The sequence below is a fragment of the Syngnathus scovelli genome, chromosome 5 (assembly GCF_024217435.2).
Source record: "Syngnathus scovelli strain Florida chromosome 5, RoL_Ssco_1.2, whole genome shotgun sequence".
NCBI lineage: Eukaryota > Metazoa > Chordata > Actinopteri > Syngnathiformes > Syngnathidae > Syngnathus > Syngnathus scovelli.
The window spans coordinates 15,943,971-15,968,172 of NC_090851.1; the positions used below are offsets into that span (position 1 = coordinate 15,943,971).

The 24,202-nt window shown below is 44.0% G+C and overlaps 1 protein-coding gene across 7 annotated transcripts in view; it reads right to left on the reverse strand.

The window, feature by feature from the left end:
- Window positions 1-24,202, reverse strand: part of glra3 (glycine receptor, alpha 3) — a 166,161-nt gene that overhangs the window by 72,475 nt on the left and 69,484 nt on the right. For all 7 annotated transcript variants that reach the window (XM_068650584.1, XM_068650583.1, XM_068650585.1 and 4 more), the window contains 2 exons: window positions 4,674-4,804; window positions 1,843-1,910 (listed from right to left, as the gene is read on the reverse strand). In XM_068650584.1, the coding sequence (XP_068506685.1) occupies window positions 1,843-1,910; window positions 4,674-4,804 (199 nt within the window). The remainder of the gene's footprint in view (window positions 1-1,842; window positions 1,911-4,673; window positions 4,805-24,202) is intronic.

A 24,202-nucleotide genomic window follows, 5' to 3' on the forward strand; every position in this document is an offset into this window, starting at 1 on the left:
TAAAATATTGATTCTGTTTGAAAATAAAAGCTTATAACATACCGTAATTTCCGGACTATAAGCCGCCACTTTTTTCCAAAATTTTGGACCCTGCGGCTTATAGTCAGGTGCGGCTTATATAAGATTTTTTTCGTGATTGTTGTGATGACTTGATCACTTTTACTCTTAACACTATTATATACAATAAAAGCTACAAAACAAACTGACAAATAATTCGTTTTCAAATCAGACGAGTAAAAACTGGTCATATATTTAAAAAAAGAGATATTATTAAAAGTGAAGACAATTTGCAATTCTAGTAATGACACACGAATTTGATGCACAATTTGTCTTCGTGGGCCACATAGAATGATGTGGCGGGCCGTATCTGGCCCCCGGGCCTTGAGTTTGACACCTGTGCTCTAAACCCTTTCTCTTACTCCGCCATGTGACTCAGAGATTACACAAAGCAGTGGTGCTGTTTGGACCATCTGCATTGTATTAAAACCCAATCAATCAGCATTTAAATTCAATTCTTCTGACATTTTGCTCACTAAAAACAAGTTGTAATCAATGAACTTTTAATGGATTTTATTCAGAAGGTTACTTTGAACCTTAAACGGCGGCGCGGCGTACTTATGGATTTTTACGGCCTCCGGCCTCCAGGGGGCGCTCTAGCAGGAAGCAAGAGCGAGACAGGCGAAGAAGAAATAATGCGCCGAAGAAGACGTGCTAGTTTGTGTTTACATTTCGCGCATCAAGCAGAACGCGATTAAGACGGACATTACTGAAAGGAAGCCTTTATACACAAACCGTCATCATGGGGGACAAAAGAAATGCATATGATGCCGCTTTTAAGCCAAATGCAGTCGATGTTGATGACATTATGTTGTGTCTACACTGGAGCGTACTTATGGATTTTAACGGCCTCCGGTCTCCAGGGGGCGCTCTAGCAGGAATCAAGAGTGAGACAGACGAAGAAGAGATAATGCGCCGAAGAAGACGTGCTAGTTTGTGTTTTGATCGTCTCGGGCATCACGTACACGCCCGCACTCACACAAAGAGACAGAACGAGATCAAGATTGACATTGCTGAAAGGAAGCTTTTATACACAAACCGTCATTATGGGGGACAAAAGAAATGCATATGATGCCGCTTTTAAGCTATACGTGTCGCTCGCTAGTTTAATGTAATTTAGCGCTTCGTGCATGAATAAGATTATCATGAACAGACCCTCATCACACTCGAAGAAATGCATAAAAGCGACGACGAAAGAGAGACTGAGAAAGTGTGAGGCGAAGGATATCTAACGCTATTCCAATCGGACACTAAGGAGGAAGACTTTGATGGTTTCAGTGCACAGGAGGAAGATGAAGACGGCTCTTTTTTTACTTCTACGCTACCGTTTTGCTGCTGTGTTACCGCCGCGTCTCAGTGACTTTGCTGTGTTACTTCCGTGTTGCTGCGGTATTACTGCCGCGTCACAGGCAGTGTTTGGAAAGAAATATTAAGGTATGTTATTAAAGCTTTAGAAAAACTTTCTGTGTCCAGTCTTTCTTTGCTAATAACTCGCCTGCACACTTCCGCGTTGCGGTTTATAATCCGGTGCGGTTTATAGTCCGGCAATTACGGTAACTCGCATAAAGTCCACTTTAAAATGTCTCTTAGCATTCAAAGATATGTCCGGATCGCTCAACTCATTATTTAGTTGATGTCTTGCATGAATATACTTGACACATGATTGTAATAAAAATGCATTGAAATTGCCATTTAGTGGTGTGAAAAAGCGGACCTATAAACCCACAAATTTCTACACATTGTGAATGACTTGAGATTTATTCATTCTCATTATTATGTACATACCATGGTGGTTTCAGCAATGGAACCAAAGCTGTTGATGAAAATGTTACAGGAGACATTGACTGGAGGACCTGTAAAGGGAGAATTCGAACTATTATACATTTTGTTGTTGTTTTTTTCCAAACTTCCCACTGTTGGATACATAGTAGCAATGTGTACTCTGACTATTCTATCATTAAACATACTATCTTATTTTGAAAGAAATTACCTGTAAGAGATTCAGTCAAAATGTTAGTGCCAGTGTGGCTAATCTGATGAACAAAAAAACTGTGGCTATGTCAATCAGGTGCAGGCTTTGAACAGGCCAAGGTGGCACCAATGAAAACTACCAATCTAGTTGGTTAAAGATAATATTGGTTAGATTAACCCATAGATCCGTCAGACATTCTTGGTCAAAATGACCAATTTTCATTGGTTGGTCCTACCAATATAGACTGGTTGAAAATGGCTTTAGATGTTGGTGTGGTATTATGCCCACTGAGTGTTCTTCTTATCAAGATGCATTTTATGTTACTTGACAGATAAAAGAGTTTTGTCTTTATTTCTCTATTTACGGTCAGTTATTGTGTTGCTTTGCAGGTTAGTTGTTTTTAGGTCATGAAATTTGTTATCTACAGCATAAAGTAAAAAGAGACTGATGCCTATTGAAATACACACTAGTTCAGTAAATTTAGATCAGGTCAAGAGCATTGAACTTTGTATACTTTCAACTGCTTAGGCAGAGTATATTTAAAAAGGTTTTAAATCTCAATGGTGAGAACCTGGTTAAATTAAAGGAACAATAAAGCAAACCCAACATTGGCACTTATATGATAGGACTGTATTAAATAATGTACTACAATTCCCCTGTGAAAAAAAAATCTGAAAAGATTTAATGGTATTTGGGGACAGAGTGGTGGTGGTGCATTTACTTACACCCACTTTTTGGGTGGTGTCTGCTTGATTGACACATCAGCCTGGCTACGTTAGACAAGGAAGCGAAGGCATTAAAGGAAAATGTGCTTTCGGGAGTTTGCAAACATATTTTTTAAGGTTGTGTTAAACTTATAATCATATTAATATCTAGTATTGGAGTGCTCGTGTGGATTGGTGGGTGGCGAAGAATGTGCAGGCAAACTGCATGAACTTGTTTTCTTCGAAGTGTTGTGGAATAGGCCCAGACAGGGAGTACCGGACGAGAACACCTCAAGGTCGGTGAGAAACGAGAACAACAGCACGTCTATGTGGTCAGGCTTCGCGGGTAAAACCCAAGATCCTGACCAGCGACACCTAGACGGGGAGGAGATGGCCATCGACCAATCATCTCACAATATTTTGCATTCTTTAATATTCATATTGTGTTTCTTCAAAACTGGGCAACCCGGAAGAATGTGTCGTCTTTTGGTGGTCACAAAAACGCACGAGTTTTAGTGTGAGGGACCCGGGACCCAGGCCTGTATTAGTGCGCTTTGTCAGGAATAAACAATTGGTAAATTTGGTCTGATTGATCTACTGGTCTTCTCTTTGACAGAACAAACTCGCAAAATTGTTAGGTGCGCCAGTGTGTGGATTAGGACATAGCAATTTACGTGTTAAGTGTTGATCGCAATTTGGAGTCAGATCAATAACTAAAATCCGTAATCTAACAGCATGTTACTCTTGTTTTCTGGCTTGCTTAATATGCTTAGTCAACATCCTACTGTTTTGGAATACAGTATTCTTGGAACATTTAAGACAGCTAAGATGCCTAATAGATTCACTGTGGCTGGGTGTTGCAATACGCCCAAAGAAAAAAATCAATGTACATCTATTCCCGAAGGATGAAAAAATTAGGCTTGCCACTCAGCGAGAAGGCTTGACGTGGACCGCGTCAGCTGCGTTCCAATTCAATTTTGGATAAATAAATGCAAGACAAGCCCCCGGAGGTCGGCTTGTTGGAAAGATTGGGAGCACTAGGAGGAGGCTGACTGATAAGCTGAGTGTGGCCGTTTAAAGCACCTCCTTTTCGGATAGGCTGCGGAGGGGATACCCCACACGTGGACTTCAGGGGAAAATGTAAGTTAAATGAATCCTTACAAATTTCAATTGCAAATATGACGGCCTATGAACAATTCAGCTTTTATAAAGTCTTTCAAGACGTGTCGTGTTTGCATATGTAGGTGACTGATAAAAGGAAATAGACAATGTGGCATTTTAGCTGCAGAAATTCTCATTTCATCCTCTTAATTTAGCCATGGAAAGGTGAATCGTTTCATGTGGTTTTCAGAGGTTGAAATGGGCCTAAGTAGAGGTGTCCACAAGCAATGTCTGTACAATGATTTCTAATGGGGAAATTGTGATCGCTTCCTTCCGTGATGTGATCAACCAAGACATGGAGGGGTGTGGCCATATTCCTCATTAAAAGTTGGCCATTCTAAAGGCATTAGTTATTTTATTATTTCTCTACAATTAATTGATTAAATAGAACATTCTAACTGTTTAAATTTTCCTGATCAAAAAATATACAAAACTGCTAGTTAATGAAAAATGGACCATCTTTGGGTTTGTGTCCCTTTAAGGTTAAATAAATGAAAACAAACCCCAATAGTTCAGACAGATATGGGTATGCTGTAATTTAAAATCATAGCTGTTGTCAGCAATATATGAAAAAATTCATACATTACTGCTTATTGTGTCGCATTTGTGTCATTTTTGTGGCGTTTTGGAACTAGACAACAATTTCAAAAACATACTACGGCCTGAAATATTTGAAAGTAGAAAGGTATATTCTTCAAATTATTTTCCTCCTTTGTACAGAAACGTCTTTTGAAAAAAACCCTATAAAAAACAGAACCATCAGCTTGTTTATGTGATACCTTTAAAATTTGGTCTTATTCTGGCATCATATCCAGATGTCCTTCCCATCAGTTTGTCCAGAAAGTCAGAGGGAGACATTGGCACTTGTCGAGTTCTTGGAGCATGGTCAACCTCCTTACACTGGCCAACACTGTTATAGTGGCAAAATACACAAAAAAATATAAAATTTAGCTGCACAACACATTTTTTATTTAATACAGACGAGCAAGTAAGCAATACGGATGAGCGAGCAATGCAGACAAGTGAGCGCGTGAGCAATACGGACGAGCGAGTAAGTGAGCGAGCAACATGAACGACTGAGTGGAGTACGGATGCTGCATTCGAAGAAGGTCGGAAAACGGAATCATCCCACTCTGCTTTTCTCAGTTCCCACCTTGAAACGTTCAAGGCGAATGTCAACAACAGATCTGGGTGATTCCAATAGATTGTTGTTCTCTTTCATCACAACACATTTTCACCTCCAGCAAACCCTCTTCATAATTTCATTAATTTATATAAATAAAAAATAAATGTGGGGCGGCACGATGCGCACTGGCTAAGACGTCCACATACTTTTCACATACATTTTCCATGTTCTCTCGTCTTCGTTCTTAAACATGAGAGAACAAACACAGCATAACATTCAAACCTTGTAAATATTTTATATGTTTTTAAGGTAGAACTACTGTCTCTCATACACTGAATACATTAGAAGCGTGTAGAAGGAATGTTAATCTTACAATGAGAAATGTGCTGCATTTAAAAAGAAATAAATTCATCTAAATATTTTTATATTTTAGTTTGTGGACACTGTACATAGTCTCAGGTTACGTCCATCTGAGTACCAAAGCTGAGGCCACCTGCCTAACCAGAGAAGGGCCGTGCTTTGTTGTTCAGTCAACCCAAAACGCATAGATGCCTGCACACTCGCGCTCCAGACCTTTGGAATGCCCTACCGATAGATATCAGAACTGCTACCTCAGTAGAAACATTTAAGACGACGAAAGACATAATTTTATGCTATGGCCTTTAATTAACCTGTGTTGGCCAATTCGGCTGGAGTTTGTGTTCTCTGTCATGCCCTGAATATGGACATCCACTTTTTCTTTGGATTGCTCTACATTATGTGTTCTATGTGCCCTCTCTGCATCCATTGCAGCATGGTCATCATGGAAGGGGGATCCTCCCATGTGTGGTCTCTTCTCAAGGTTTCTCATTTTCCCCAGTAGAGTTTTTTGGGGGTTTTCCTTGCCCTCCTGGGAGTTTATGATCAGGGGATGTTGAGAATAATTGTCAATTTTTGTACATGTGAAGCCCTTTGAGACTTGTCTGTGATTTAGGGCTATATAAATAAATGTTGTGCTTTTCTGCCCGACTCCTAGCGATGTCAATCAGTTTACAGTTGACCACTTGTTTTCAACCAGATGTGCTTACTCTGCTGTGCTCACTTTGCACATAATGCGAGTGAGAACATAAAAAACTAAAATAAAATAAAAGGAACCTAGCTTCTAAAGATGGAAATTGACAAACACAAAAGTGTATTCTTCATTTTTTTTTTTGAAAACACGCTGTCTACCGCACAGCAACGGCTTTCGCCTTTCACTCATTGCTTGTACGCTCCTGCAGCAGGGGGTGATCACGGGGGTACCTACTTTGGCACAACACCGGACGTACCCAGTCATAAGCTCTACGATTAAAAATAATTTTTAAAATGAACTAGGAGGCGCACGAAAAAGACATTGCATGGATGGCAGCACATACTACAACTCGATGACAGCTGGACTTGTTTACATCAATGCTGGCCACACACTGACGCGACATAATCTGGAGCCAGGCCTAGAGTTGGGGCTCGAAGGCGAGCATCTGGCGGCCGGGCACGGGAATGTGGGTTCCCCTTCCCATGGGCTCACCACCGGTGGGAGAGGCCAAAGGTGCAAAGAAAGCTGGGCGGTGGCCAAAGGCGGGAGGACCCATGTCTCTCAGCTGGCCTGGGAAAGCCATGAGCTCCCCTGGGATGAGCTGGACGAAGTGGCTGGGGAGAGGGAAGTCTGGGAGTCCCTCCTAAAGCTGTTGCAACCACGACCCGACCCCGGATAAGCAGAAGAAGATGGATGGATGGATGGATGGATGGATGGATGGATGGATGGATGGATGGATGGATGGATGGATGGATGGATGGATGGATGGATGGATGGATGGATGGATGGATGGATGGATGGATGGATGGATGGATGGATGGATGGATGGATGGATGGATGGATGGATGGATGGATGGATGGATGGATGGATGGATGGATAATACAATGGTATCTCTACTAACGAACATCTACCTCTAAACTTTAGTTTTTTTTTACATTAGGCATTAGCAAAGCTGAATTGGTTTAAAAATGAAATTCAATGAAATAAGGTATGTTTTTTTTTGGAGTTTATTTACCATTGCCATACCAAAGCCATTGCTACTATATTGAAATATCGTGTTGAAATTGCCTTTATCAGATTATAAGAGAGCAATATATGTATCTGTACGTATATGTCAAATTGTCGGGCCTTATATCAATGCATATTGTATCGGTCAAAAAACATATCGTTACACCCCTAGTATTTACCCCAGCTTTGCAAAATTAAAAGTACTGCGTGGATCAGTGGTAGGGACTGTTCCTTCTAAGCTGCGCAGCTGCGCAATTGCGCACTGCTCACGCAGTCTCTGTGCACAAGAAACTCTATGCTGCACACAAAATAAAATTCAGCATAAACTGTAAATTAATATCTAATGTTAGATGTAATCTAATCTAATCAAATCAAGTGGACGAATGATTTTCTTTCTGTGCCTTTTTGTAGTGTAAATCAGTGATTGACAGGTGTCCAGCCAATGATATGGTTCACTTACAGTCACACATCTATGAAAGCAAGCAAGACTGATAATAAATAATAGTAAACCATACAGTAATCCCTTGTTTCTCACGGATAATTGGTTTCAAGACCACCCGCGATAGGTGAAAAGCCGCGAAGTAGTCACTCTCTAATTTTTAACATACATTTTTTGTGTATCAATAAATGTATATTAAACCATATAAGTGTATATGTTATCATTAGAAGATTAAATAATAGTTTCACACATGTAGATACTATATTAATAGTATAAACGACATAGAGAAAATAATGTAAAATTAATATAAATACCGTATTGGCCCGAATATAAGACAATGTTTTTTGCATTGAAATAACACTGAAAAAGTGGGGTCGTCTTACATTCGGGGTCTAGACATTATACCCATTCACTTGTGCACAGCGGTAAGTTAAAGGTTGCTGGTATCGACTGAGTATGTTGCTGTGATCGTGTGCGTCTTTGACACAAAGTGAGTATATCCATTTCATTGTTACTACTGTCCACTGTTGTGCCGTTTGTCCGATCGCGGTTTGATTGACAGCTCCGGCGCGCTCCTTTAAGTTTGCCTCGCATCGTACGAGTCGCCGTTACACAGCGGCACAGCGTCTAACGGTCGCCAGCAAATGTATTTTGTTGTTTCGATGACTTATGTTTGGTGTGTTGCAGAGAATATCTCATTTAAGGGTTGTTTAGTGTAGCAGAACCGTTACGCGCAGTTACTTATGTAATGTGTGCCGTCTACTAGTGTTGTGTGACATCAGAAGTTGAACGTTGACTTACGTGCTGTATTTCTGTCTGTTGCAGAACCACACACACACGCACACACACGCGCGCACATGCACGCACGCACACATGCACACACACACACACGCACGCACGCGCACGCGCGCACGCACGCACGCACGCACGCACGCACGCACACACACACACACACACACACACACACACACACACACACACATCTGCTGCCATGCCTCGTGTACTGGCCACCATTAAACAACCCAAGATCTTGCTAATAAAGAACCAACTGTTATTCCACATCTTTGTTTTGCTTGCTCAACAACGGACATCTCAAACTACACGCAACAGTATGAAAACCTCAATATACGTATGGTACACGGTACACAGCAAAATATTGAACCATTCTGTCCTCTCACAATATGCCCTAATGTACCGAAGGATTTCGGTACTTCATTTCACACGGATGCATTCACAGCCCACCATTTATGTGTATGTGCCCATCTGCGCTGGTAAAACCGCCCCCTCCGCGAGGTCATGCCCAATCGCTGTTGTGCTTGGACTGGCACTCACGCTCTTGCACTGTTGTAACTGTAGGTGAGTAGAAGGGTAGCCATGCTTGCCGGTTGACCAGTTACTTTGGGCTTCTTGTACAGAAATATTGCTTGTAAATGTTGAGTCGTAAGATAAGGATATCATTTGCTTTTTGCAAAGGTCTATCTACTATTTTGGACTTTTTCTGCTCCCAAATTCAGGAAAGACCAGGGACTTGCTCATGTCTTTCATTTATTTTACTGTACACAGCTGGCAACACAAAGTACTTCTCACATTTACAGAATCGGGAGAGAGTTGCAACACAGAGAAGTCATCGTTTCTGAGATCAATCACAGTCTTGGTTTCATGAAATTAAAATGCAAAACAAGACAGTCAATTATAATTTTTTTATCTTTTCCCTTTGCTTCATGTAGTAAAGAGAATTACTACTAAATGAACTCAGAATTGTGCTTTAACACTAGTTAACACGAGACCCTCGTTACAAGTTAACTTTATCAGCTACGGTATGGATGCAAATTTAGCATTTTCCTTACAAAGAGTCTAAATCAATGATTAAATTAATCCCAGATTTAAAAAAAATACTGCTGAAAAGCAAAATAAAGCAATATTTCCATGGAAAAAGGCGTTTTCTGTACGCACAAAAAGGTGTCCTGAAACTGAACCAAAAACCGTGGCGCAAAAATGGAGGCACAGACCTTATCGTGGGTTATATGTACTGTTGCACCCCTAGTGAATAACACAGATCTCTCTCCATAGAGGGTAGTCATCCAAGGTAATATTTTGTTGACATCCAACAATGCCATCCTCAGCTGCAGTGTGACGTAGGACACCAAAAGGCAGGGATGAAGGCAGGTAGAAAATGGTTGATAACGCTTTATTCATAGAAAAACCCAAAAATATGCCTGACCTGCCAAGAGTAAAAAATCAAAATCAACAATCAAAATCCTCAGCATTTATGGGTGTGATAAGTGTTAGTCTGAGTAGATTTGAGTGGCTTAGTGTCAAAAGCTTTTGAGGGAAATGGCAATGGTCCAATGAGCCTTTTTATTCCTGATTAAAGTCAAAGTCAAAGTCAGCTTTATTGTCAATTTCTCCACATGCCAAAGACACACAAAGAAACCGAAATTTCGTTCCCCCCTATCCCACGGTGACAAGACATGGCTCACAACAGACAAACAAGTAAACAAGTATAACAAAAGCGTGCTGAATAATTAATGAATAAATAACACAACAATAAATAAATAAATAAGAGGAGCAGAAAAAAAAGGAGCAAGTGCGCGTACAGCAGACATTCCCGAAAATAGCGCAACAGTGCCGCACGCTACGCAGAAGGGGGTAGCGAGTTCAGGGCCCTAACAGCCTGGAGAAAGAAGCTGTTGGCGAGTCTGGTGGTGCGGGAGAGCAGGCTCCTGTACCTCTTCCCAGAGGGCAGAAGGTCAAACAAAGAGTGAGCCGGGTGACTCACATCTCTGGCAATCGAGGTTGCCTTGCGGGCGAGATGGGAGGTGTAAATGTCCTTCAGGGAGGGGAGCGAAGCACCAATAATCTTACCAGCCGTATTCACTATGCGCTGCAGGGCCTTCAAGTTCTGTTCAGTGCAGTTACCACCCCAGACAGCGATGCAACTGGTGAGGACGCTCTCAATGGTTCCATGGTAGAATGTATGGTAGAATGTAGACAGGACTGCCTGAGGAGCACATGCACGCAGGAAGTACAGGCGGCGCTGAGCTTTCTTTGCCAGTGACGAGGTGTTTGCGGACCAGGAGAGGTCCTCATTGATGTGCACCCCCAGGAACTTGGTGCAGCTCACCCTCTCCACCACAGCACCGTCGATGATCAGCGGCAGGTGTGTTGTGTGACCCTTCCGGAAGTCAACAATAATTTCCTTGGTCTTATTGACGTTCAGCAGGAGGTTGTTGTCCCTGCACCACGTGGTCAGAAGGTCAACTTCCGACCTGTACCGAGTCTCGTCGCCCTTCGTGATGTGACCCACCAGAGTCGTGTCGTCAGCAAACTTCACTATGCGGTTGTCGCTGTAGGTCGCAGTGCAGTCATGCGTCAGCAGGGTGAAGAGCAATGGACTGAGCACGCAGCCCTGGGGGGCCCCCGTGCTCAGCGTGATGCTGGCGGAGATTTTGTCGCCAACACGCACCACCTGAGGCCTCTGACAGAGGAAGTCCAGTATCCAGTTGCAGAGGGAGGTACTGAGGCCCAGCTCGTCGAGTTTGCAGATGAGTCGCTGCGGCACAATGGTGTTGAAGGCAGAGCTGAAGTCCACAAACAGCAACCTCACATATGAGTCTCCAGGTGGGTGAGGGCCGAGTGGAGGGCAGAGCAGATGGCATCCTCAGAGGACCGCTTGGCACAGTACGCAAATTGGAAAGGGTCAATGGTGAGGGGGAGAACGGACTTGATGTGCTCCATGACCAGCCGCTCAAAGCACTTCATGATGATGGGCGTCAGTGCCACAGGGCGGTAGTCATTGAAGCAGGACGGTCCAGGTTTCTTCGGCACAGGAACGATGGTGGCAGCCTTGAAACACGAGGGGACGATGGCCTGCTGCAGGGAAACGTTAAAGATGTCTGTGAAGACACCCGACAGCTCCCCAGCGCAGTCCTTCAGCGCTCGACCCGGGATGTTGTCAGGGCCTGCCGCCTTACGGGTGTCAATAGCGGCAAGCGCCCTCCTCACACCGTCGGCAGAGAGGCGCAGGGGCTGCTCGTGTGGGGTGGGGGGAGTGGTCTTCAGCGGGCAAGTGCTGTTCTGGGCGTTGAAGCGACCAAAGAAGCGGTTCAGATCGTTCAGCAGACGGACGTCGCCCTCACAGCTCCTCGGCGCGGGCTTGAAGTCCGTGATGCTCTGAATGCCCCGCCAAAGGCTACGTGCGTCCTTGCTGTCCTTGAAGTGGGTGGAGACCTTGCACGAGAACGCCTTCTTCGCTTCTTTGATGCCTCGGGACAGGTCGGCCCTCGCTGTCCTCAAGCCAGCCTCATCCCCCGCTCTGAAAGCCTTGTCCCTGGCCCTCAACAGTCTGAGGACAGCCCCCGTCAGCCACGGCTTCCAGTTCGCGTGAGTGACGACGGATTTCGACCAAGTCACATCATCGATGCACTTCGTGATGTAAGAGGTAACAGAGTCAGTATACTCTTCTATGTCCGTCCAATCGTTGTAGGTGGCTGCCTGCTTAAACAAGTCCCAGTCAGTGGTGTCGAAGCAGTCACGAAGTGCATCGGAGGCACCCTCAGGCCACACTCGAACCTGCCTCCGAACCGGCCTGGATGCCTTTACCAATTGTCTGTATGCGGGCAAAAGCAAAACGGTGAGATGGTCAGAAAGCCCCAGATGGGGGAGGGGGGTGGCTTTGAAAGCTCCCTTTTGCGCCGAGTAGACTAGGTCCAGGAAGCTGTCTCCACGTGTCGGAAAAGGAACATGCTGGTGAAGCCTCGGGAAAACAGACTTCAGGTTGGCATGATTGAAGTCTCCAGCGAAGATGGTGAAACCGTCAGGGTGCGCTGTTTGCTGTTCACTGACAGCCTGGCGAAGTTAACCCAAAAATTCGCTTTACAATAATATGTTTTATGCGCCACCACGTGTCTAAACACAGCATTCTGATTAATATTGTGTTTGTGGAATACGAATTAACCAGCAAAATTAACCCATTTTTATCCATCTCAGTGGACTGCCATTTTACCACCTGCTGTCAACTGAAAATTACATCATAGTTGGTCAGGTCTCTGGTAAAAAACAATCATATCTCTGCAGTTTTCTTGAGCTGATCTGGTTGGTTCCAGCATAGATCGCTGATGTCTTACTGTGGTGCTTTTTGAAACCATGTTGATGGTTGAAAGGTTTTCCATCAGTGCCAGAAGTAATAAAATGTCATGAGTTTTCTCAACAGGCGAAAGAAGGCTGATTGGTCAAAATGATTTGCGTTGACTGATAGGCTTCCCAGGTTTGGGCAGTGGAATTATACACGTTTCCAGATAACCAGTATTTCAAGTGTTTGTTGCGATAGATAGAAGAGTTCTGTGAGATATTGCATGGGGACAGAAACATGGTTTTTGAGGAACATTGTGCAGATCCCATCTGGGCCTAAAGTCCTCATCTCATTGAGAGGCAAACATTTACGAACATTTGCAGAAGTAGCAAAATGCGCATTCACGTCAGAATTGTCAACAGTTTCAGTAATATATATATATATCTATATCTATATCTATATATATATATATAGATAGATAGATAGATAGATAGATAGATGGATAGATATAGATATATATAGATAGATAGATATATAGATATATATAGATAGATAGATATATAGTATATATACACTGCTCAAAAAAATAAAGGAATAGTTTTTTTTTATCAGGGTATGGCATGAATTCAATTACATTTTTCTGATAAGGTTTTGGTCAGGTACGCGGCAGAGGAAGTTGTTAATCAGTTTCAGCTGCATTGGTGTTGATGGAATTAACAACAGGTGCACTAGAGGGGCAACAACGAGATGGTCCCCAAAACAGGACTGCTTTTGCAGGTGGAGGCCGTTTCAAGTTCCTCCCTCTTGGTCTTTTTTAACTGGTTTTCAGCGTGTTGGCTTTAGCTAGAGTCATTATCATGACTGGGAGCATGAGGCGATTTCTTAACCCTCCTGAAGTTGAGCAGTTTGTCCAGCTCCTCCAGGATGGCACATCCATGCGTGCTGTTGCAAGAAGATTTGATGTGCCTCCCAGTACAATCTCCAGAGCATGGAGGAGATTCCAGGAGGCAGGCAGTTACTCTAGGAGAGCTGGACAGGGCCGGAGACGGTCCTCATTCCATCAGCAGGACCGATATCTGCTGCTTTGTGCAAGGAGAAACGGGTTGAGCACTGCCCGAGCCCTACAGAATGACCTCCAGCAGGCTACTGGTGTGAATGTCTCTGTCCAAACAGTCTGAAACAGACTTCACGAGGGTGGCATCAGGGCACGACGTCCTGTAGTGTACCCTGTGCTCACTGCTCAGCACCGTGGACCTCGATTGGCATTTGCCATAGAACACCAGAATTGGCAAGTCCGCCACTGGCGCCCTGTGCTTTTCACACATGAGAGCGGGTTTACACTGAGCACCTATGATAGACATGAAAGGGTCTGGAGAAGCCAAGCAGAGCGCTATACTGCCTGCAACATCATTCAGCATGACCGGTTCGATGGTGGGTCAGTGATGGTCGAGGGAGGCATTTCCATGGAGGGACGAACAGACATCTACAGGCTAGAGAACGTCAGTCTGATTGCCATTAGGTATCGGGATGACCCATGGTCAGACCCTACGCTGATGCAGTAGGTCCTGGGTTCCTCCTGATCCACGACAATGCCCGGCCTCATGTGGCAGGAGTATGCAGACAGTATGTGGAGGATGAAGGAATTGACACAATTGAATGGCCCTCACGATCACCTGATCTAAACCCGATAGAACACCTCTGGGACATAATGTTTCAGTCTATCAGACGGCGCCAGGTTTCTCCTCAGACTTTACAGGAGCTCACTGATGCCCTTAGACAGATCTGGGAGGACATCCCACAAGACACCATTCGTCGTCTCATTAGGAGCATGCTGCGACGTTGTCAAGCATGCATAAAAGCATGTGGGGGCCACACAAGATATTGAAAATAATTTTGAGTTGCAGAAATTGAATTTAGGCAAAATGGATGAGCCTGCATTTTTTCACGTAGATTTTTGGGGTGTCTATATACTTAGCCCTCTGTAGGCTGAAAACGTTTATTTCCATCAAAAGATGTGGCATCTTTTTGTTCCTGAGACATTAAACTGTCCATATCAGTATAGATATCCAACATTTTTGTTGTCACCATTGAAATCTGACGTATTTTCAAAGTGTTCCTTTAATTTTTGAATAAGAGTTATATTGTGTATATCAAGATTAATTGCAATTGCAATTAAAGGGGCTCTTTTAAAATATCTTGGAGCATATACTACTGTTCTAATTAAAAAAAACTGCATAGCCGAGATAAAATGTGTGGGGTTTGTCCTGCCCAGGGAGTAATTCAGTGGAGAATAGCCACTGGCTGATCAGAGAGATCATCGTTTCCTCAGGAGAGTTGTGTTCTACTGACTTGCTTTCTAGTTAAAAAGACCCTTATAAATATTTCTCCATTTCAACAAATGTTGTGTTAAGTGAGAGAAAGATGGTTGAGCAATGTTTGGCAGGGAAAACCCTACATAATGCATTGCATGCGTGCTCACAAAGAGTTGTGTCTCTCTTGAATGTTTTAGTAATGGTGTCTGCTGTCTTTGTCCATGATAAACCTTTGTACGCCACAATAGTGAAGAAGCAAACTGAAAAATCATGGCTCAAAACAACCTTTTTCCTCTATTTTGCTGCCATGAGATCTTGAAGGTGGACCAAAGACTCTGCAAGACTACTTAACAGCGGAACAGTCATGAGTAATGCTGTCAAAAGAACTGATAATTTCGGTACCAATTCGGTACTAATGCGCAAAAAAAATTGTCTTTCATAACAATGGCTTCAGCAAGTGGGAGTGGAAGTCCAACACGCCAACTTGTTGAGAAGCCAGGTCGCTCAAAGAGTCTTGTATGGAAATATTTTGCATTTGAGGCGGGTGCAGCCGGAGTAGCGCAACGGCAGGGGGGCGAGGCTGTTGGTGACAGTGCTGGAGTTGGCGGTGGCAGTCAAAAAACAAAATCCTGGACAATTTTGAAATTCCCCCTAGAAATTTTCTTAGGTCTCAGAAGTAGGACATGTCTGGGAAAAAGAGGACGTCTGGTCACCCTAAACTGGAGCAATAATCTATTCGAACAAGCCAACGTGCAAAAAATGCTTGAGATGTTTGAGGCTTGAGAGGCCCCATGCCACTGCTGCTCTTTTTTAATATATACAGTAATCCCTCACTATATCGCGGTTCATTTATCACAGCTTCAGTACATCGCTGATTCCCCCCCAAATAAATAGAAAATCCATCCCTCCATCCATTTTCTTCCGCTTATCCATGGTCGGGTGGCGGGGGCAGCAGCTTTAGGAGGGACTCCCAGACTTCCCTCTCCCCAGCCACTTCATCCAGCTCATCCCGGGGGATCCCAAGGCGTTCCCAGGCCAGCTGAGAGATATAGTCTGGGTCCTGGGTCGTCCACGGGGTCTCCTACCGGTGGGACATGCCCGGAACACCTCCCCAGCGAGGCGTCCAGGAAGCATCCTGATGAGATGCCTGAGCCACCTCATCTGGCTCCTCTCAACGTGGAGGAGCAGCGGCTCTACTCCGAGTCTCTCTCGGATGACCGAGCTTCTCACCTTATCTCTAAGGGAGAGCCCGGACACCCTGCGGAGGAAACTCATTCCGGCCGCTTGTATCCGGGATCTCGTTCTTTCGGTCACGACCCATAGCTCGTGACCACAGGTGAGGGTAGGAGTGTAGATCGACCGGTAAATTGAGAGCTTTGCCTTTTAGCTCAGCTCTCTCTTCACCACGACAGACCGGAACAGAGTCCGCATTACTGCTGACGCTGCACAGATCCGCCTGTCGATCTCGCGCTTCATCCTGCCCTCACTCGTGAACTAGACCCCAGGATACTCGAACTCCTCCACTTGGGGCAGGATCTCATCCCCGATCCGGAGAGGGCATTCCACCCTTTTCCGACCGAGGACCATGGCCTTAGATTTGGAGGTGCTGACCATCCTCCCGACCACTTCACATTCGGCTGAGAACTGCTCCAGTGAGAGCTAGAGATCATGGCTTGAAGAAGCCAACAGCACCACGTTGCCTGCAAAAAGCAGAGACGCAATGCTGAGGTCCCGAAACAGGACAACCTCAATGCCTTGACTGCGCCTAGAAATACTGTACACAAAAGTTATGAACAGAATCAGTGACATAGGGCAACCTTGGCGGAGTCCAACCCTCACTGGGAACGAATCCGACTTACTGCCGGAAATGCGGACCAAACTCTGGCATCGGTGATACAGGGCCAGAATCGCCCTTATCAGTTGGCTTGTCACCCCGTACTCCCGAAGCACCCTCCACAGAACTTCCCGAGGGACACGGTCGAATGCCTTCTCTAAATCCACAAAACACATGTGGACTGGTTGATTCAAGATTCAAGAGTTTTTTATTCGCCATGTTTGAGCGTGCCAAACAAGGAATTTGACTTCGGTAAATCACAGCCTCTGTTCAACATTTAGGTGACTAACAACAACACTCAGGACATGTGAAGAACGAAAGATATTCTCAAACACCCCCTGATCTTAAACTGATCTTAAACTCCCAAGAGGGCAAGGAAAAACTCAAAACTCCAGCTAGGGGAAATGAGAAACCTTGAGAAGAGACCACAGATGGGAGGGTCCCTCTTCTAGGATGACCAGCCTGCAATGGATGCAGAGAGGACACATAGTACAAACAGTGTAGACCAGGGATGTCAAAGTCAAACACACCGAGGGCCAAAAAAACAAATTTGCTACAAGCCGAGGGCCGGACTGGTTCAATGTTTATTAAAATATATCGGAATGATTGCACATAGCCTTTTGAACTAAGACCTAACACAGTGTACATTATTTAATGATTAAATGAATATGGCAATATTTTGTTATGGCTCTGTCAGTAACTTCAAGGGAAAACATTTTCAACAGCCAAACAGCAAAAAATTCATCCATCCATCCATCCATTTTCTGAACCGCTTATTGTTTTAAAAACAAAATGTGTTTCTTAATATCAATATAAATGCATAAGTAAAAGTGCATGCATTATAAACTGAAAATGTATTATTGTGCTGCTCTATGATCTACCGATCATTGCTTTCAAATCGTAAAATAAAAAAATAATCAAATCAGTTGTATTCTTTCTCATGGCTCTTATCTGCAGTTTTCCCTTGGTCCATTCAACTGAAAAATAAATATAAATAAATAAAATTCAAAAATTTACGGCACACAGACAAAACAATACTTTCTGTTAGAGATTTGCTCACTCCAACTTATTTTGCAAGAACCACACGGAAGACAAGGCAAGTTCTTTTACTAACCTGAAAACCCTAACACTTTCTTCAAAGAAAAATCACGTCTTGTAGAAACAAATGTAAAAATGTAACCGAATTAAAAAACGGAAAATACGTTACTGTTCTGTGATGCTCACTTGTCTGAGGCTGAGCCTGATACTTAGAGGTGTCTCATTGTTTGTACAAGTTCATCAATGTTCGGGGTTAGGCTCTGAGGCTCAAAACCCGTTTTTGATCCACTCTCCTTCTGCAAAGGGCCGGGCTGATTTGGCGATCTCTTTTGCCACAATAAAGCTAGCCTTGGCAGCAGCCTCGCTTTGTGATTTAGCATACGTGAACATAGCCTGTCTGGACTTAAGGCCTCGTTTTAATTCTTCCACCTTCTGTAGCTTTTGTTCATATTCCATATTCTTGTCTTGGTCTGTGTGTTTCTTAGACGTTTGATAGTGCCTTCTTAAATTTAATTCTTTCATTACAGCCGCATTTTCTCCACACAGAAGACACACAGGTTTGCCTCTTACCTCCGTAAACATGTACTCTGCCTCCCACCTGGCCTGAAACCCCCTGTTCTCAGCGTCCACCTTACGTTTAGCCATTTTTGAGGAGGGGGGTATCGGAAAGTTGAACTCTGCTCTGACTACTGATGAATAATGAAGCCGCTTGTGCGAGCTGCAGGGACATCGCGGGCTACCGTTGCATTGTGGGAAATGTAGTGTTGGTGCGTGCAGAACACCAGCGGGCGGCTGTGGCCTACGGGCCGGTTCTAATAGTAATTTAATATCATCCAGGGGGCCATAGATAATCAATTCGCGGGCCGGATCTGGCCCGCGGGCCGTAACTCTGACATATGTGGTGTAGACAAAAAAGGTGTGGAAAGCGGGATGTTATTGCACAGTAATGACTCTGAGACTCTAAGAGTGGTGTGAGTTCATCAGAGCGACAGCCTGGGGGAAGAAGCTGTCTCTGTGTCTGCTGGGTTTAGTGTACAGAGCTCTATAGCGGCGTCCGGAGGGGAGTAGTTCAAACAGGCTGCAATCTGGGTGCGAAGGGTCTGTTGAGATGTTACTTGCACGTTTCCTGGTCCTGGACAGGTACAAGTCTTGGATAGATGGGAGGTTGATTCCAATTATCTTTTCTGCAGTCCTTATTGTCCGTTGCAGTCTGTGCTTGTCTTGTTTGGAGGCCGATCCAAACCAGACAGTGATGGAGGTGCAGAGGACAGACTGGATGATGGCAGTATAGAAGGTCTTCAGCAGCTCCCGCGGCAGGTTGAACTTTTGAGCTGTCTCAGAGTCTATGTGGCCGGTCCATTTCAGGTCCCGAGAGATTGTGGTTCCCAGGAACTTGAGTGAACTCCCATGCCTCCTCGAGGATCCTGCCGAGGGTGTAGAGCTGGTTCACTGTTCCACAGCCAGGACGAAAGCCACACTGCTCCTCCTGAATCCGAGGTTCCACCTCCCGACCGACCCTCCTCTCCAGCACCCCTGAATAGACCTTACCAGGGAGGCTGAGGAGTGTGATTCCCCTGTAATTGGAACACACCCTCTGGTCCCCCTTCTTAAAGAGGGGAACCACCACCCCAGTCTGCCAATCCAGAGGCACCGTCCCCGATGTCCATGCAATTATTTAGAGGCATGTCAGCCATGACAGCCCCACAACATCCAGAGCCTTTAAAAACTCCGGGTGGATCTCATCCACTATGGGGCGTTCCCACCGAGGAGTTTTTTAACTACCTCAGTGACTTCGACCCCAGAGATTGGAGAGTCCACCTCAGAGTCTCCAGACCCTGCTTCCACAATGGAAGGCGTGTCGGTGGATTCGAAGAGGTCTTCGAAGTATTCTCCCCACCGACTCACGACGTCCCGAGTCGAGGTCAGCAGCGCGCCATCTCCACTGTAAACAGTGTTGATGGTGCACTGCTTCCCCTTCCTGAGACGCCGGATGGTGGACTAGAATTTCCCCGAAGCCGTCCGGAAGTCGTTCTCCATGGCCTCACCAAACTCCTCCCACGCCCGGGTTTTTGCCTCAGCAACCGCCGAAGCCGCGTTCCGCTTGGCCATCCGGTACCTGTCGGCTGCCTCTGGAGTCCCGCAGGCCAAAACGGCCCGATAAGACTCCTTCTTCAGCTTGACGGCATCCCTTACCGCCGGTGTCCACCAGCGGGTTTGGGGATTGCCGCCACAACAGGCACCAACCACCTTACGGCCACAGCTCTGGTCGGCTGCATACACATCCTGCTGCCACCATTAGACGTTCATCTATTGGTCATTGAGTTATATTGGTTTTAATTTAAAAAAAAAAAAAAAAAAACTTCTCACAGTCTGCCTGTCACAAACAAGAGTTTCTTGTTGCTCTTTTATTAACCACAATAACCAGCTCTCCCAGGATGAAAGTTCCTCTTGTGTGTTTCAGTTGCTCCTTTTTGTAAGAAGGTAAGATATTATTTTGTCCACCATTTCCAAAACAGAGCTGCAAATTACTGTGCTTCTATCCTTTAATAATGATCATTTTTGTCAAAAACACTTGATGGCATGATTGCTTTCTCCTTGAGCTGAAGCAAATGATATGGACTTAATCGTTGGGGTCAAATGACACTATAGTTATTTGTTGGTCTTTGACGATGGCTTCTATCTCACAAACTAGTGGTTGTTGTTTTAGAACAGGTGTAGCGGACACTGATTCATCGTCATAATTCAGTTATTGTGTGTTGTTACCCTGTCTTTGTTTAATGCCGATGAGTTTGTTCCATTGTGTATTGCTGCGGTCCCTTTGAGAGGGACGCATAAGGGGTTGACAGGAGTTTTCTTCCTGGGTTATGTGACTGTGGAACACGGGAGTAGAAAAATAAACAACACGTTGTTGCGTAGTTAAAAAGTAGAACTTGCCTTATGTTTTCACTCTGCAATTTCTACAATGCAAAGATCTTTATGACTAGTCTGATCAGTCTCTCCCAGACTCGGTGGGAAAGAAAGGAAGGATCAAAGTCCATTTTGCTCCTTCTGTTCGAAGACTGTTTTGAATCACAAAAAGTGAGCTGATTTTAATGGGAAAGAGAAGCACTTGTGAATGTGAACACAAGACCCTTGAAAATCAAGATTGAAATTAAATTATATTTTAAATTGGTATCGTGTTCAAACGTCAACATGAGGCCCGGAAGAGCGAAGTCAGTGTAAAGTGAGGAGGATCTAATTGGAATAAAGTGAAAAGGATCTAATTGGAACTGGAAAATTGACCAATCTTTCTCTGACATGTTCCTCACCAATGGACGCAACAGTTACTTGCTATTAAGGATGGGATGAGACACAAATCCCATGAGACAAGATGTCTCACGAGAATGAGTCCACGAGAATGAGGCAAGATTTTTGCAAACTTTCTAATATATAATAATTATTCTAATATAATTATATTAATATTATAATTATTATAATATCATTATACATTTCCCATTTCTCAAAATGTTTACTTTTTATTGAGTAGATAACTAGAAAATGAATTATCTCATGCTACACTTGATCTGGTGAGACTCCCCCTCCACGCAAGGAAAATGTTAGATTTGTGCACACTCCAACTTATTTTGCAAGAACCACACGGGAGACAAGTAAGTCCTTTTAGACACCTGCAGGTGTAGAGTCCATCCGTCGCCGTGCGTACAGCGATGATCGAATTGAAGTCTGACTCAGGCCTCTTGAAGGACCATTTTATTGAGAGAAACAGAGTGGGGGTTGAGAGTGGGGGTCAGAGTAGACAAATGGGCCGAAGCCCCTGGCCTGCTGATCAAAGCACAGCAGGGGGTCTTTCACGATGTTGTGTGAACAAAACAACTTTGATTGCTTCCTCTGCAGCTAGTCAATCAGTTCAAAAGATCTTAGCACTTTATTCTACTACTTTTGTTAAGACAGGACAAGCGAGTTTAATTATTACAGGTTACATTCCAACATAAGCATAGGATCAAACTAATCTATCAACCCTAACAGAAAATGTAATGGCCGTGATGATTAGGGATGAGGATTGATAAGATTTTTACGTTTCCGATTCCATTTTTGATTCCGTTTAACGATTCAAGACCTTATCGATTCTCTTATCGATTCTTATTCAGGAAAAAAAAATAATCATTTTGTTTTATACATTGCAACTTTGTGTAAATATGACATTACAAACCTAAGAGTGAAGAATGCAAAAAATGTTTTTACAATAGAAATCATCACCTACCGAAAATCAGGGGCTTCTACAGTGGCAAACGGGTACATGCCTTCAACTACAAATTTTGTCACTGCATTATGACATTTATGTGCTTGGACATTTTGCACTTCCTTGCCTCCGTGAACGGATAAGCTAGAGCAGGGGTGCTCAAACTTTTTCAGTTTAAAGTTAAAGTCCCAATGATCATCGTCACACACACATCTGGATGTGGTGAAATTTGTCCTCTGCATTTAACCCATCCCCATGTGATTTTGATCCATCCCCTGGGGGAGAGGGGAGCAGTGAGCAGCAGCGGTGCCGCGCTCGGGAATTATTTGGTGATCTAACCCCCCAATTACAACCCTTAATGCTGAGTGCCAAGCAGGGAGGCAACGGGTCCCATTTTTATAGTCTTTGGTATGACCCGGCCGGGGTTTGAACCCACAACCTTCCAGTCTCAGGGTGGACACTCTACTACTAGGCCACTGAGCTGAGCTTACGAGCTACTTTTAAAATGACCGAGTCACAAAGATCTACCCACTACAATAAAATAAATAAATAAATAAATAAATAAATAAATAAATAAATAAATAAATAAATAAATAAATAATATAGTGCGTGTATTTTTGTAACGCACTTAGAAAATGACATTGTAAGAAAAAAGTCCAACTCCCATTTCGTATAAAAGTGATACGTTTTTGGCTTCTTACTTGGTCCAGCAACCCCACTCATTTTTGATGGTCATAAACTTTGTTTTGTTTAAAAGAAACAAGCGAGTGCGTGCGTTGATAAGCTTATAAATTTTGGCGGTTTGTGTGTGCGCGGCCGTTAAACTTGCTGCGGTGAGGGGTTGTAGTCACTGTCTATTGCGCATGTGCAGTTCACTGTGATTGCCTCCCGACAGGCCTACCTGTATGTCAATAAAGTGATGGGCTGGATTCTCGCATACAGCATTTTTTTTTTTTTAAACGTCATGCGATCGACCAGGAGGAGCTTGGCGATCGACTGGTCGATCGCGATCGACGTATTGAGCACCCCTGAGCTAGAGGTACAGTATTGCTGGCATCTGACCAGTCAGACGATGTCTCTCGTTGTCATCTAAAATAAAACATGAGACGCGATTTGCATGACAGATTTTACAATTATAGAAATAGAGCTACCACAAAAAAGCAGTGTTACCTGCAGTAAAACTGCACGTCGAGCTCTGGTTAATGCTGCTGCTAGGTTTTTGGCAGTCCCTCCGCAGCGGATAAAACACGTGACATTCCGTTAAACTAATGGCATGCTGCATGTACAAATTATTTTGTGTATTAGAGGTACTTCCTCCCTTTGTTGAAATTAGCAGGAAGCAAGAGCGAGACAGACGAAGAAGAGATAATGCGCCGAAGAAGACGTGCTAGTTTGTGTTTTGATCGTCTCGCGCATCACGCACACACCCGCGCTCACACAAAGACAGGAAGCTTTTATACACAAACCGTCATTATGGGGGACAAAAGAAATGCATATGATGCCGCTTTTAAGCTATACGTGTCGCTCGCTAGTTTAATGTAATTTAGCGCTTCGTGCATGAATAAGATTAGCATGAACAGACCCTCTTCACACTCGAAGAAATGCATAAAAGCGACGACGAAAGAGAGACTGAGAAAGTGTGAGGCGAAGGATATCTAACGCTATTCCAATCGGACACTAAGGAGGAAGACTTCGATGGTTTCAGTGCACAGGAGGAAGATGAAGACGGCTCTTTTTTTACTTTTACTGGTATGTTTTTTTTTAACCAGCCCTGTTAGTGCTGTGCTACCGTGTTGCTGCTGTCTTGCTGCTGTGTTACCGCCGCGTCTCAGTGACTTTGCTGTGTTACTTCCGTGTTGCTGCGGTATTACTGCCGCATCACAGGCAGTGTTTGGAAAGAAATGTTAAGGTATGTTATTAAAGCTTTAAAAAACCTTTCTGTGTCCAGTCTTTCTTTGCTAATAACTCGCGTGCTCACTTCCGCGTTGCTGGGGTACTACTGCTGCATCACAGGCCATGTTTAGAAAGACATGTTCAAGTATGTTATTAAAACGTTACTGTGTGGGTCCACAAATGTCATGGTTCTAGTTTATTTGGTTTTGATTGTGGGTCGGGTTTATTTTGTTTATTGTTAAGGTGTTCCTTGTTATTCTCTTATTCCCTGCATTGTAAATGTCTTCTTTATGCAGAT